Below are 14074 nucleotides of genomic sequence, written 5' to 3'. Positions count from 1 at the left end.
ACCTGCTATAAGTGGGAGATTTCGAATTAATTTTAAGTCCACCTAGGGTTCTTCAACACGCACCTAAATATAGATATACAAATGTTTATTTGAATTTCAGTCCCATCAAAGTGTGGCTGTGGTGGCCATTAACTGAACCCTCGCCCTCTAACCAACACTTTAGCCACAGCGAGTTGCCCTTTACAGAGAGATTTTCATCCAGGTATAAAATGCAAACAAGGCTTGGTTCACAACTTGTTTTTGTTTTCAACACTTCAAATGCCGCTTGCAAAAGGCACCACATTAATACATAAGCACTAATTTCAGGTGAAGAAAGTCCTAAAATACGTACAGCAAAGAACAAATGCAATGATACTATGTATTTAAAAAGATGTTGGAATGACACAAGGAAATTTTGTATTCTCCAAACTTCATTGTTAAATTGATAATGAGTGAAGAGTGATTTTTGCAAGGTACATTATAAACTAGAGTGCAAGTGTCAAAGAAAACAGGCCCCACGAATTAGGCACAATGTCTACAATTTCATGGCAAGGTTGTATGATTCATAACATTTAGACTTGTTTTTATAATTAGAGTGAGGGGTAATAAGTACAAATATGACTCAGCCATCCCATGCCTCATGTATTTTGAAAGTAGAGTTATTTCTTGGCGAAAATACAAACCTTGGTGTTGTCTAATGCCTGCAATACACAGCTTGCATCGTTGTCAGACACAACTTCATTCCACGCACGAAATAAGGCAATGATGTAGAAGTCTTGCAGAACGGGATGTGCAAAGAGACGAAGTGCGACTTCGGATTCTCCCTTGTGCAACTTTTTCACAGCAGTGTTCTGATCAAGAAAAAAAGAAAAAAGTGTGGACTAGTGTTATGCTATGCAGACATGAGAGTAAGAAGACAGGTCACCAACCCACAGTAGATTTCTCTGACCTCGCGCCTGCAGAAAGAGTATTTGTACATGCACCACAACAGGAAGATTAATGACTACTAATGGGACACTAAAGTGAAGCAGGGAATCGGTTTAGGCTGATAAATTGTACTCTAGAATTCTAATGCTATTAATTTCACCGTATAGTTTTACTAATAGGGAGGGAAATCTTTTAAATTTCATGCCGGAATACCTGTGTGTGGCATCATAGATTTCAAAGTGTATTTTTCATATTTTGGTGACACTGGCTCAACGAAATTCCCTGAAACTTAGTATGTTAGGTCTATGGCCCCCTCAGAGGACAACGTAATTCATTTTTACTGATTAGAAACTACACAGGACCTAGTAGACGGCGTCAAAATCGGTGATGTCACAACGTTTTGGGCGGGAATTTCAAGGTGGCATCACCACCTGCATTTTCTTTTTGAGCGTTTTCTTGCTTACCGAGCATCTTCTTGCAGCAAGTGGGGTGATGTTGGTATTGTGAAAGTAATTTACTAATATGAGAAAGATAATCTTTCTATTTAGTGTCCCCTTAATGATCTATAACAAGTTTCATGCTACCATGTCTGAAGCTGCCACTACCCTCCCGAGTATAGTGGTATTGAGGGTAGTATTGCCAACAAAAAGAAATCGTTACATGCTGGGGTTTTACATGCCAAAAACATGATCTTACCATTCATTGATTCATTGATTCATTCATTCATTTGTTCACTCACTCACTCACTCACTCACTCACTCACTCACTCACTCACTCACTCACTCACTCACTCACTCACTCACTCACTCACTCACTCACTCACTCACTCACTCACTCTCACTCACTACTCACTCACTCACTCACTCACTCACTCACTCACTCACTCACTCACTCACTCACTCACTCACTCACTCAATCTGTACTACATATCATTTTTCATTTAGATATTTCAAAAAATTCTCACAAAACATCATCTCCTTAGTGAGCCTGCCATTTGTGCTGCATATCAGACAGGCACAGGAAAGCAGAACATTAAAAAAAAAAAAAACAGAGTATGTTGGACACATAACAACAACCAAAAAATAAAATAGGCAGATAAATATGCAGACACAAAATAATTTCTTTATGTCACACTTTTGGCAGGTACACACAATGCCCCGCCACACATTAGCAATGTTCATTTATGGGGCACCATTAAAATGGCTATAGAATTTAAGTATTGAGCCGTTAATATGATTTTTCCCATGTTGCAAAAGCATTACTACAGCCATGTGCTCCGCGAAACATCGCACGGTGCATGAGAGCATCACCATACTCCGTAAAGTGCCCATGCAGGCAACGACTAGTGAAGCAAACTTCCACATGTGCAATGGTAACTGGAGGTGATGTCTCATGTTGTTTGCCACACCAATGTTTGCTGCACAAACCAAAATGTTTGCCAGAGTCAACGCAATCTATTAGGCTCGAGGTAGTAAATCTGCTGCCCTTTTACACAAAATACACAACGCGAGGCTGGCTTGCCTCAAACGCGATATGCTACTGAGAGCAAGGTTGTGGTTTCGGATCCCACTGACAGAAAGGGTGATTTTTCGTCCACTTTAATTCATTTCAATTTACATCCTAATTGCTACAGTACAGTTAAAGACAACAATTATTATCCTCTATGCTTTCCTAGACCTAAATGTCTGTTGGTTTCATTTGGTTGTGTCTAACAAAGAAGTTCCCCGTCTTTCCATAACGAGACCAACGTTTGCCTTACTGTATCAAAACAAAGGTTCGGGAGGCACAACGTAGCACAAGACATTCTGTAAAGCCTAGCCAAGCACCCGCATGCCCCACAATATTTTGTAGGCAAGCGTACATTTTTTTTTAGTTACAAGCAGTATACGTACAATTATGGTTTCCAGGAAATGCTCCTCCCTGATGAAGGACTTGAGAAATGCCTCTTTCAGATCCAGCTGGCCCGACTCCTCGGACACGGCCAGCAACAGTGGACTTCCGGTGGCAGCAAGACGTCCGTGCCTTTCATTCTCGCGTTGAGCAAGAAGTTTTGACAGCAATGGTGACTTCCGGCAGACAACCGACTCAAACACGAAGAGTTCACTGAGAAGGCCTCCATCGATGAGATTGAGCAGATCACCGATGATGGTATCCAATAAGCCATTTGCCCACTGCAAAGGAAGGAGAGAGTAGGAAATATAACAAAAAAAAAAACGAAATGTTGAAGACTCATTGCTGTAACAGACAACATTCACTTTTTCATTCCTCTTTATTGCAACAGCAATTATAAGGATGCTCGAGGTGCAAATATGCCGCTGACCGATATTAATCAATGAACAAATCAATGTTTACTCACTAGAAATATCTGGATTGACTTCAGGGCTAAAAGGTGTTCTAGGCAGCTTGACTGGGTCCCCGAAGACCCTTACATTGGCAGCATACGACATTCACAGTACAAATATGTATGTGAGATGATAAGTACAATGCATGTGAGTAAATACTATAAGAGAGCTTCAGTTGTGATTACATCAAATATTTAACATAGGATACAAAGAGTTACAGTGGGATTAGCATCAAACTGTTTAAACAACTTCATCACATAAATAAAGAAACTCCACCGTCAAAAAAAATTGTTAACTTAAAATTTAACAGGCTTCTCATACAATAAAGAGTACAAGAATTGCACAAAAAATACATCGCATAAAGATGACAAGACTGAAATAAAATGCAATAAAAACAGAATAGGCTAAAGACTGCGCAAAGAAGAGATACCTATGTCATTCCAGGGATTACCACACGAGAGCTGTTGTTTACAACATAGAGGAAAAAACTGACATAACTGCCTGGAAGGAGATAATAGACTGGGACGAGCCCCTCAGAGCCTCCAAAACACACACCTTTGCGCTTCGTTAACATTTTCATGACACAGCTCACACTGTTTTTAACATTAGTGTGTCCCCTTAAATGCTACTCAATGCGTGACTGACTGGGTCTATTTTAAGATAGTGCTGTTTTCTTTCATTCTCCTTTTTTTTTTGCAGGTGCAAGTGCTCTTTTTTTTCTAAGAATCCAAGGTGTTGCGCAGGTACAGAGCTAACTGTGCTCAAGAAATATTCTAGACTTGGCGAGTTCTTTTCTTGTACATGTTTTCAGCAGCGCTGTTTTGTTTTTTTCAGGACGGATTCAAACCAACGAGCTCGCATTCAATCTCTCTTAAATTAAGATATTGTGAAACACTCGCCTCGGGGTTGGCAAGACAGTGTGCTGGCAATGGATCAGGCAGGCTCACTAGGAGCTTCAGCAGCAGACACCTCTGCCTGTCATGAATTTCTTCGTATGCCGAGAGGGCCTCCTGCACCCGTTCCAGACAACTGCGCAGGGCGTCCAGGTGCACTTGCCACAGTTGCTGCGTGACACCGCTCGCTCCTCCCACGTGCTGGGAAATGTGTTCCACCAGAAGACTGGCCCTTGCGGGGTCGTTGAGGAACAGCTCTTTAAGCGAAGAAAGGCAACTCGACGAAAGAAGACTGCTTCTTTCACAGTCAGACCGTGCTTCCGCACAGTAGACTTCGTACAGCTCCTTGAACAAATATGGCATAATTACATAGGTCAGAACACGAATAAAAATCACTAAAGAAATTGGGGCAGCTACGCACTAGTGGTGCAAAGTCAGGAAACAGCAAAGCTGATGGCCTTAACCCCTGCTTTCCCTCCCCCTTACCCTCACTTACCTTTCCCAATCCTTGCTATACTATACCATACAAAACTATGCTATGCATTCATTCTCTCTCTTTCTGTTCCTTTCTATCTCTTTGTATCTCTCTGCATTTCTTTCTTTTTTCCGCTGTCTCTGTTTCTCTCTCTCTCTCTGTTGCTTTTTTCTCTCTTTCTATCTCTTTATTTTTTCTCGTTCTCTCACTCGTAGCAATGCAATCGTATGGTTCTCTTTCTATGCGAAGCAAGGCACAGCTGGCCAAGTGGTTGAGGCAACGCGGGGGTTTCTGGTCTACGCTCTACAAACAAATGAAAAGCTTAAACAGCTCAGCTGTTAAAAAGCTTAGCTATCGTCAACAGACTCTTCGTGTGGCTCCCTAAGATATTAAACCACTGACTTTTAAAACACCAATCCAGCCAATTCTTGAATACGTGTCCATAGCATGGAACCCATTCTAGAAAAATTTTCACAAGAGTGTGTGAGTCTGAACAGTCTAAAACCGTTTGTTCTATATGCCATAAATCTGACAGATATTTTTCACCCTCCTCTCATCACACTGAATGTTTAATGTTTCTACACACTCTAATAACTCGTCACACCTCAATTGCTTAGACAAATATGTTAATTTTGCTGATCCTTCCCGTACTCGCAGGTCTCAGCAATGGAGAAAGAAGCAATGCTTGTGTCTCAAAATATCGATGGCTCGTGCGGCAGGGATTTTATTTGTGCTCGATAAAGATGAAATTCCTTAGTAACCTACACCATAACACAGCACTAGGGGAAGAATACTAATAATGAAGAGGAGTGAAGAACAGAAAATGCGGCTATTTGTTGTCAAAAAGTGGGCCACCATACTTCGTCAAGAATGCAAAAGCCACCCGCTCCAATATGCGTGTTCCTCAAGAAGGCATGAATGAAAAAGTAATAAACTGACAGGGTCCCTCATGCATTTGCCTAAAACAACTTGAAAGCAAAAGCCACCCAGTATGGCTATTAAATGCAGGGCACTTTAGGGGGCCGGGCTGTCGTAGGCTGTGATCGTATGCTGTCGTTGCAGCTTGGCATAACGCAGGCAAAACCACATACTATAGCATAGCCATCTGAGCGCATGCTCATGCCAAAGGGAAGCCTTCTTCCTCTTGTTCTTCGAGCACCTTGATGATGGTATTAACACAGGCAAAACCACATATAGCATAGACTATGCTATATGTGGTTTTGCCTGCATTAACATCATCATCAAGGCGCTCAAAGAACAAGAGGACGAAGACTTCTACTTGGCGCCAGTATTGAGCAAACAGAAGTCTTCTTTCTCTTGTTCTTCGAGCGCCTTGATGACGATGTCAACGCAGGCAAAACCATGTATAGCATAGCCAACTGTAGTATACTGAGGGCACGCTCGTGCAAAAGAGAAGTCTTCTTTTTCTTGTTTTTCGAGCGCAGGCAAAACCTCATATAAAGATTGAAAGAAAGAGAAAGAAATAAAAAAAAATAAAGGAAGAAAGAAAGAAAAATAGCAACAGAAAAAAAAGAGAAAAAGAACAGGAAAAATTGGAAAAGAGAACAAGGAATAAATAGAGGAGGAAAGAGAGAAAGCCGAAGAGAAACAAAGAAGGCTCCGTACTTCCTTCAGGCTTGGCATCACTAGTGCGATGCTGCCTTAATTTTTTTACCACGCAATTCATAATCACGCAAACATTACATAACGCTTTCGCCTTAATACAAAGGTGACATTTCATGTCTTTGACAGCGGCCTCACACAAGAAATTGGTAAATTGCCGCTTTTCGCAATCTCAAAGAGACCGTCTGGGGTGCATCAAATTTTTAGATACACTACAGATAGGCTCTTTTAACTTGATACACAGAAGATATGCCAAAAGAAAAAAAAATGGGGGGGGGGAGCAATGAAAGCTACAGACTGGCACATACTTTATATTTCGAATTTTCGACACACTGAACTACTTCCCGATCTCCCCTTCAAGTTTGACACATCCACATTCTACTATACAGCACATGGTGTCTTGTTGAAACAAACATGATATATTATTATATATCGTATTTTCTCGCATATAACCCGCACCAAAAAACAGAAACATGTGCTTAAAAACTGCGATGTGGGTTATATGCAAGAAAATACGGTATCATCATCATCAGCCTGACTGCGCTTACTGCGGGGCAAAGGCCTCTCACATGTTTCACCAATCAACCCGGTCCTATGCTTGCTATGGCCACGTTATCCCTGCAAACTTCTTAATCCCATCTGCCCACCTAATTTCCTGCCTCCCCCTCACACGCTTGCCTTCTCTTAGAATCCAGTCTGTTACTCTTAATGACCAGCGGTTATCTTGCCTTCTCACTACATGCCCTGTCCATTCACATCTCTTCTTCTTGATTTCGACTAAGATGTCCTTAAAGGGACACTAAAGACAAATATTAAGTCGACGTTGGTTGTTGAAATAGCGGTCCAGAAACCTTGTAGTGCTACTTTTGTGCCAAGGAAGTGCTTATTATGAAATAAAATCACATTTTAGTGGCCCGCATCATGTTAGCGCACTTCAAATCACCCACCTGAAAGCGGTATTTCGCACGTCACTGTTGCCGTGCCCAACTTTGCCCACCTTTACTGCGCGGCGGCGTGCACTGGCGGCATGCACCATTTGGGCATCCAGCAACATCACATGCATGCGGCATTTTGTCGAACTTTCTGTCAGAGCAACTTTCACGAGCGCACAAAACACACGCGGCCGTACGCGATACCGAAACTACCACTGAGACGCGATTGCGTGAGCAATGCATGGCACAGGGCAAAGCGCAGTTCGGCAAAAACGGAACGTTTGAACCACACGCGCCGTTCCCCATGGCAACGCCAAAGAGGTTCTTTTTTGCATGAATGAAACAGAAATGAACAAGCAGCATTTTATAACGTCTCTTGATGCATGGAAGGTTCTTTTTTTATTGCAGCTAGTTTGATTACTAGCGATTAATTGCATTCAGACTCTCCCACGTCAATGGGATCACTTCCAAAATGTCCCACTCGTGGCGCTCATCGTGCGATACATTTAGCTTAATTTCTCGGTAAGTAGGGCACTGCTGTTGATAATATTGCCGTTTTAGACGTTGTCATACATTGAGCTTTCACTCTGACATAAATTGCCTTTAGTGTCCCTTTAACACTTGTCTATTCCCTGACCTACTCTGCTCCCTCCTTGTCCCTTAAGGTTACCCTTATCAATTTCCTTTCCATGGCTCACTGCGTTGTCCTCAACGTAAGTTGAACCCTCTTCGTAAGCCTCCAGGTTTCTGCTCCGTAGGCAAGCACCGGTAAGATGCAGCTGTCATATACGTTCCTCGTGAGGGAATATTATCATATATATACATACTGTCGATGCGAAAGCGAAGGTGTTGAACGAACCTGTCTACAGGCATCAGGAAGATCTCCACCAATAGTGCAGAGAAGGACCCGCAACTCCGCATCGTGAGCCAAATTTGATGGTTTTTGCTGGGAAAGAAAAGGAAAAAGGTCACACGCTGTATATCATAAAAATGAAGTCAATGCAGAGAAAACACCAGAATGGAACAAACCTCGTCACAATAGTCCTCTAGGAATTTCGCAGCAAGCCAGCTGAGGTGGTTTGGTGATAGCAGGAGTGGATTGGCACATGTACTGGAAAGAAAAAAAATTTTTCAATGTTGTCACCAGCTACATCATAACACTGGCTTACACCAACATGGCTTACAAACCTCGTTATAACCAAAATATCCTTGCACAGGGAATGTCACTGAGGCCAACATTTCGACGACTGGACATGTCTTCATTAAGGCTACATGTCAAGGCAACATGCCTTGACATGTAGCAAAGACAAGTCCGTTTGTCGAAACGTTGGCTCCAGTGACATTCCCTGTTCAAGGGTTTTTTCATTTCTTCAAGGCTTCACATTCCCCTGAACTTCTGTCTTGTTTTGTTAAAACCAAGTAACACTTAAAGATGAATACCCTCCCTGCATCCACCGGTTGTTACAAATATACATTCATTAAGCAATGGTATTGACGAAAACCGCAATATGTGCACTTCCTCATATCAAATAATTCGTTATGTGCATTCCATAATAGCATGTAGGTTCAACTACATTTTACTAAGCCCGAGCCTGTGAAGATTATGGAACAGTGTACATCAGAGTTGCCAGATGCTACCGAGCTAAAAGGCAAATATTGATCAGAAAAGAAGCCCAGAAGAAGTGGAAATTTAATGAATTTTGCCATTCTTGTTAAATATTTTTAATTATAATAAAGAAATATCACTCAAGTATGAAGCAGAGTTGAAAAAATCACTAATTATTTTGTACCGCGAAAATATGTGCAACTATGAATGAAACCACCATATTTACTCTTAACATTCTCTCCATGGTAGTCTCCATTCCGCTGAATGCACGTTTGCCATTGCATGAATAGCGTAACTTGTTCATTCCCTCAACGTATGTTTCACTTCAACACTCAACCACATAAAGTCATCGACAAACGTGCTATTGGGGAACATGATGATCACTAACGTAACTATATTTGCTGGAAAAATAGAAATAAGCCCAAAAAATGCGACAAGCGACTGTAAAATTCTACAAGCGACACGGCGAAAAAAGAAGCCCAAATCCACTTATTATAAGCGGAATTGCAAACTCTGGTGTACATATAAAAAGCACTTTCCTCCTGGACCAGACCAGCAATGCATGGAATGATTCATCAACACACGGTGTTCAATCCTTCCAGACACAATTTACTTCTGTGAGATGGAATTTAGTTTTATCATTTTTTCTGCATGCTTAGACTCATCAAGAACAGGCATCGTTAAAACAAGTTAAAATCCGTGTCTTCGTAAATGTGCACTGGAAGTGTGAATTCTCCACTCCTTCAGCTAAATAATGCAGGATAAGCTGTTTGGTACACTCATACTGCACTTGGTATGAGCAGCAATGCATGAGCACAAGAGCACTTGGAAACTGAACCAGGCAGTTCAGGACTTCTACCGGTGTACAAAATTGTGGCCACAAACAAAAGAACAAAAGAGAATGAAGAGAAACTGCTATGTTGGCAGTAATGTTACTATCAGAAAGATAGTTTCCAATGTTCTTCCTCTATTTTTTCACATCTACTTGACGCACAAGAACCAATTTCAAAGAAAAGATTTAACAAGCAGTACTTGAGGATGTAGAGAAAGATGTGAACCTCGTTATACTTCCTGAATTCCCTGTAATCATGTGCTATCTTGGAGTGCACACTTGCACACACAGTTTCACACAGTGTTAATATCATAAAGTGACACTCAAATCATGCACTAAATCATTGTCTACTTGTTAATTGTTTCTTCAGAACTTAGTATTTGTTAATGTTGTGGTAGTTGGCTGATTATTAAAAGAAAGAATGAACACAAAAGCTTTAATTATAGTGCCAAAACTGCGCCATCTGCATGTCAAGGTGACGTCACAAATATAGGTGTCCTTTTTCATTTTGGCAGCTGTGGTTTGGTAAACATTTCTAAAGCTTGCTAGGTTCACCTTTGCTTCATTAAGAACATGCAATGTATTAGTCTATTGACCGAGTTATTACTAAGCACACTTGGACGTAATCAAAGTCTATTCAAAGTCTACCTTGCGTGAACTGCGAGGTAGTGCTGCCATCCATATTTCGTTTACACATCTTTTGTCGGTTACCAAACCTTGCCTCATAGTAAGAGGTGGGCAGTGAAGCCCATCTCTTACCTTGTGGGCAGTGAAGCCCACCCTCATTACAGGGCAAAAAGAAAATTAGTTTTTCTTTTTTTAATATATAATGAAGTTATTTGTGAAAAAAAAAATCATGCCTGCGCAGCACATGCAACACAGTCACAGCAAAAGCCTTCCTAGAGCTCGTTGTAAACTCTACTGGGGCAACTACTAGAACTACAGTAGCAAGGTATCCACTGCCCCAGATATCATAATTTTGGGAAGTAGGGAAATACCCACTATGCCATTATTCATCACAATGCGGAGAAGCGAGGAACCCACTACACATCTGTAAGGCATTATGAGCACTTTGTTGATGCTGTGGCTGAAGAAGAAGAATTAAGGCTGGGCCACTTGTAATGGGTCGGGAGTCTTAAACGACCCACTCGTTATGCAATTCGCATTGTGTGATTCCTGGTTGTTATTTTACTCTTCTACCACTCTATTACGTGTGTTAATGTGATTTCTTGCCCGAGGTGAAGCCTACATAGGGTCTGTTTGTTGCCTTAAGGAGACTGGCTCTTTTGTGACGAAGTTCCAAGCACCAGCGCGGCTTTGTGATAGAATACTCTACTGCCACTGAGAGCACCTGGGTTCGAGTCCCGCTCGATCCTGGATGTTTTTTTCTCATTGCGCGCGATAGCGGTTACGGACACTGGTAAGAGCGGCGAACAACTATGCCACCAAAATCTGCAGCTGTTGTGATCTCACAACAGCTTTCTCTATAAAATTTTTGGTGCTGAAAAGTAAAGACAATGTAATGATTGTGAGAGTTCATCCACTTCGATTTATTTCGAACAGGCATTGAACAACAGCGGTGTGCAACTGCAGTGAAACCCCATTTTGGTTCAGTGTAAAATTTGTGTGCGTGTGCGCCGTACTGTATTAAACTTCACCGTTATAACAGCAATTTTTATCAATGTGTTATTGCTTTATATGATCATCACAATCGCTTGTGTGAGAAAAGAAAAAAAACAACTTTTGTGCCGTGCTTCAAGGATTAATGTGGATTGGGACGCCAGATTCACTAAGCTATCGCAGCGGGTGGCAGAACGAGATGACAGTATGACTGCTTACGTACTCCTGACTAAAACGTCAAGATGGGTTTCAGACATAGCTCTAGTACCTACTAGTTTTACCTGTGGGGGAAAGCGACTAACTCTTTTGAGCTCTTTCTGTCTACATCGTTTTCACCTGCGTTAGTCCAACTGTATGAGCAACGATTCCTACCACAGACATGCACCAACTAGTTCTTCTAAGCAACCAACTCGAAACAGATGTTCATCGTAACTGAATATTACGTGTAATGCAAATTAATTTTTTTTTTCATAGGAGGCACTTTATACTGTGTAATCAAATTAAAAAAGATTACACAGACAGGAAAACAGCTCGTAAGCACTATTTGCGGACGTTGTAAATGACCACAACAGAAACAACTAACGAAATAATAACTAAATGTGTGGGGGCACTAGTAAAGCAACCTTAGCAGTTTTGTGTTTGCAGCATACACATCGCCTCGCAAGGTTCTACCGCGAAGCGAAACTGCTACAACCGCTAATTGTGCATCGTTATCGAGCACGTCTATCAAATGGTGCCGAGATAAGGACGCGGAGGATCGTTGTCGCAAGGTAACGGATAAATGGCCCCGCACGTGTAAGCCGATTAGCCGCTAAGTTCACAACACAATCGCGCAAACAGAAATTGTTCGGCACTAGGAAGCCAACCAGGGCATTCTCCCCTCTAACCACAGAACACCTAACCAACACGGACTCGCAAACAAAAACAATAACAGCCCAGTCACAGAAGAGTGTAGTAGCGGAGGAGGGGGGCGTATTCAACCGGTGTATACCTGAAGGTTGCGGGTAGCGCCGATACTCCGCGAATGTACTCCTTCACGAACCACTTTTGCTCGTGAGAGGTGAACGGTGCCCGCAGCGCGGTCAGCGCACAGGCTCGAGCACATTCCCACTGGCCGAGGTACACGTGACTCGTGAACTCTGTCAACAAATTGGCGGCGGAGCCCAGCGTCTCTTCGCTATATCCGAGATCGTCGCCACACTTGGCCAGCCGAGACGACTCCGCTGCAGTTTCGTCCACCATCGCTTCTCGTCTTTCACTCGGCGGGCACAGTCATCGTTTCGAAATGCAACGCTGGCAGGCACTGCGACTTTGACAACGCCACGACGGATCACGAAACTGGCACAACACCACGACCGGAAGCACAGCTGATCAAATCGCGGCCGCCATTTTTGTTGTCATAGCGGTATCGCGGATGTACTTTCCCCGAAAATTGCAATCACAAAATACAGAAATTATTCCTGACTCAAAGTCAAACATCGATCGTTATAACTTCACAGTTTAATCATGGTTTAAATTCAGTGTCCATGACCACTGTACCATGACACACAAGACGTCGGAATAACACAGGCCTTGCATAAACATCAAAGCAGTGACGGCAGTGACGGCGGCAAAAATGAACCGAACAGTGGTCGCAGTGGCAGGGGAGACATCAGTTGCATCCTACAAAAGGGTTTCTTAATCGTGTTAAGAGTCTCGGCGTGCAAACTAGGACATACAAGAAAAGTCGAGACAACACGAACGCTGACTAACAACTGACAAGGCGCACAGCGTCGGAAAAGAAGGTAGGCACAAAAACTTATCTGCACATGTCCTGGCAAGGGCTGATACCTATCAATCCGGCACGCGTGGGGGTCTACGTGAGAGATAACTGCTCAAGCATTTGATTTCTCCTTTATGCGAAATAATCGACGGTTGGCTCACGCATGTGCTACCACTATTATCGATATTCGAGTCATCAACAATTACATGCGTTTCTTCATTCCTGCATTCACGCGCATTCATCGAATTTCGGCGTGTATTTACACTTTCGACAATTTAAAGATGGATTAGGTGGTGAGCCTCCGGTTAGTGATCTCTTATGGCCCATCAATCACTGGTTAACACAACGGCCCGCCTGTCCTACGTAGAAGCAGCCGCAGCTAAACACACCTGTACGGCAATATCAGTAAATTTGTTGGTGTGTTTTACGAAACAAATGAGGCCTACTTAACTCCAATGAGAGTGCGCGCGGAAGAGGGAAAATATGGAGGTGCGCGGCTCGGCGGTCTTTCTTGATTGTTCGGCGACGGGTAAAGTCGTGCGCTCTCCGCAAGAGGAAGCTGCCCGTCGGGAGCGTCAGCGGAAATTGGCCCGTGAAAGGCAGCAACGTCGTTCTGATCCGTAAGCAGGCGCAAGAGATGCCGAACACGGAGGGCAGAATATCTAGAGATCGAAGAAGCCTTCGCTGTTTGATCAGAATTCGTGACGTTAAGTCGGTGAAGCTGGGCCAATTTTTTTTTGCGTTTTATTTGCTGTTTGATTTCTCCAGCTGAAGCAAAGGAATTGCATGTTATGCATAGCGCTCGCGAGAACTATCATCATCATGCCGGCGCTCACTCACTTTGTCCTCCTTCATCTTCGCTCCCCGAACACGTGCGCCCGGAGCGCGCTCTCCCGCTGCGCCGATTTGTCCGGCGTGGGATGCAATAACTCGAACAGGGGCGAGAGAACGAGTACAGAGAGAGAGAAGGAAATGGATAGAAAGAGATACATGAAGAGAAAGAAAGAGAAAACGATAGAGAGACAGAGAAAGAAATATAGAGTAAGAGATAGAAAAAGGAAGCGAGAGATGGAGAGAAAGAAG

The 14074-nt window shown here is 42.8% G+C and overlaps 3 protein-coding genes across 3 annotated transcripts in view; 1 reads left to right on the top strand and 2 right to left on the bottom strand.

The window, feature by feature from the left end:
- The window catches only part of LOC119373516 (zinc finger FYVE domain-containing protein 26), a 78285-nt gene extending 75212 nt beyond the window's left edge, over window positions 1-3073 (bottom strand). The window contains exons 1-2 of the mRNA XM_037643567.2: window positions 2799-3073; window positions 663-830 (exon numbers count right to left, since the gene is read on the bottom strand). The gene's annotated coding sequence lies outside the window, so the exon portion shown is untranslated. The remainder of the gene's footprint in view (window positions 1-662; window positions 831-2798) is intronic.
- An 891-nt stretch (window positions 3074-3964) lies between these two features.
- Window positions 3965-12633, bottom strand: LOC125756341 (uncharacterized). The gene is made up of 4 exons (XM_049410908.1): window positions 12221-12633; window positions 8201-8282; window positions 8031-8117; window positions 3965-4486 (listed from the first exon to the last, which is right to left on the bottom strand). The coding sequence occupies exons 1-4, from the start codon at window positions 12469-12471 to the stop codon at window positions 4079-4081; spliced, it is 828 nt and encodes a 275-aa protein (XP_049266865.1). The 5' UTR covers window positions 12472-12633; the 3' UTR covers window positions 3965-4078.
- A 286-nt stretch (window positions 12634-12919) lies between these two features.
- LOC119373375 (lactosylceramide 4-alpha-galactosyltransferase-like) overlaps window positions 12920-14074 on the top strand; it is a 62218-nt gene continuing 61063 nt past the window's right edge. The window contains exon 1 of the mRNA XM_049410909.1: window positions 12920-13013. The gene's annotated coding sequence lies outside the window, so the exon portion shown is untranslated. The remainder of the gene's footprint in view (window positions 13014-14074) is intronic.

Source organism: Rhipicephalus sanguineus, chromosome 11, assembly GCF_013339695.2.
Source record: "Rhipicephalus sanguineus isolate Rsan-2018 chromosome 11, BIME_Rsan_1.4, whole genome shotgun sequence".
NCBI lineage: Eukaryota > Metazoa > Arthropoda > Arachnida > Ixodida > Ixodidae > Rhipicephalus > Rhipicephalus sanguineus.
Note: the sequence above shows the minus strand (reverse complement) of the source record. Positions and strands in the feature narration are given on the sequence as shown.

What these genes read in the sequence shown, in the direction of transcription:
- LOC125756341 (XM_049410908.1), bottom strand. Translation starts at nt 12,471, where the DNA reads ATGGTGGACGAAACTGCAGCGGAGTCGTCTCGGCTGGCCAAGTGTGGC. An exon ending in GCGCTACCCGCAACCTTCAG is followed by an intron (nt 8,283 to 12,220) that starts GTATACACCGGT and finishes TTTTCTTTCCAG; the next exon opens with TACATGTGCCAATCCACTCC. An exon ending in TAGAGGACTATTGTGACGAG is followed by an intron (nt 8,118 to 8,200) that starts GTTTGTTCCATT and finishes TTTCTTTCCCAG; the next exon opens with CAAAAACCATCAAATTTGGC.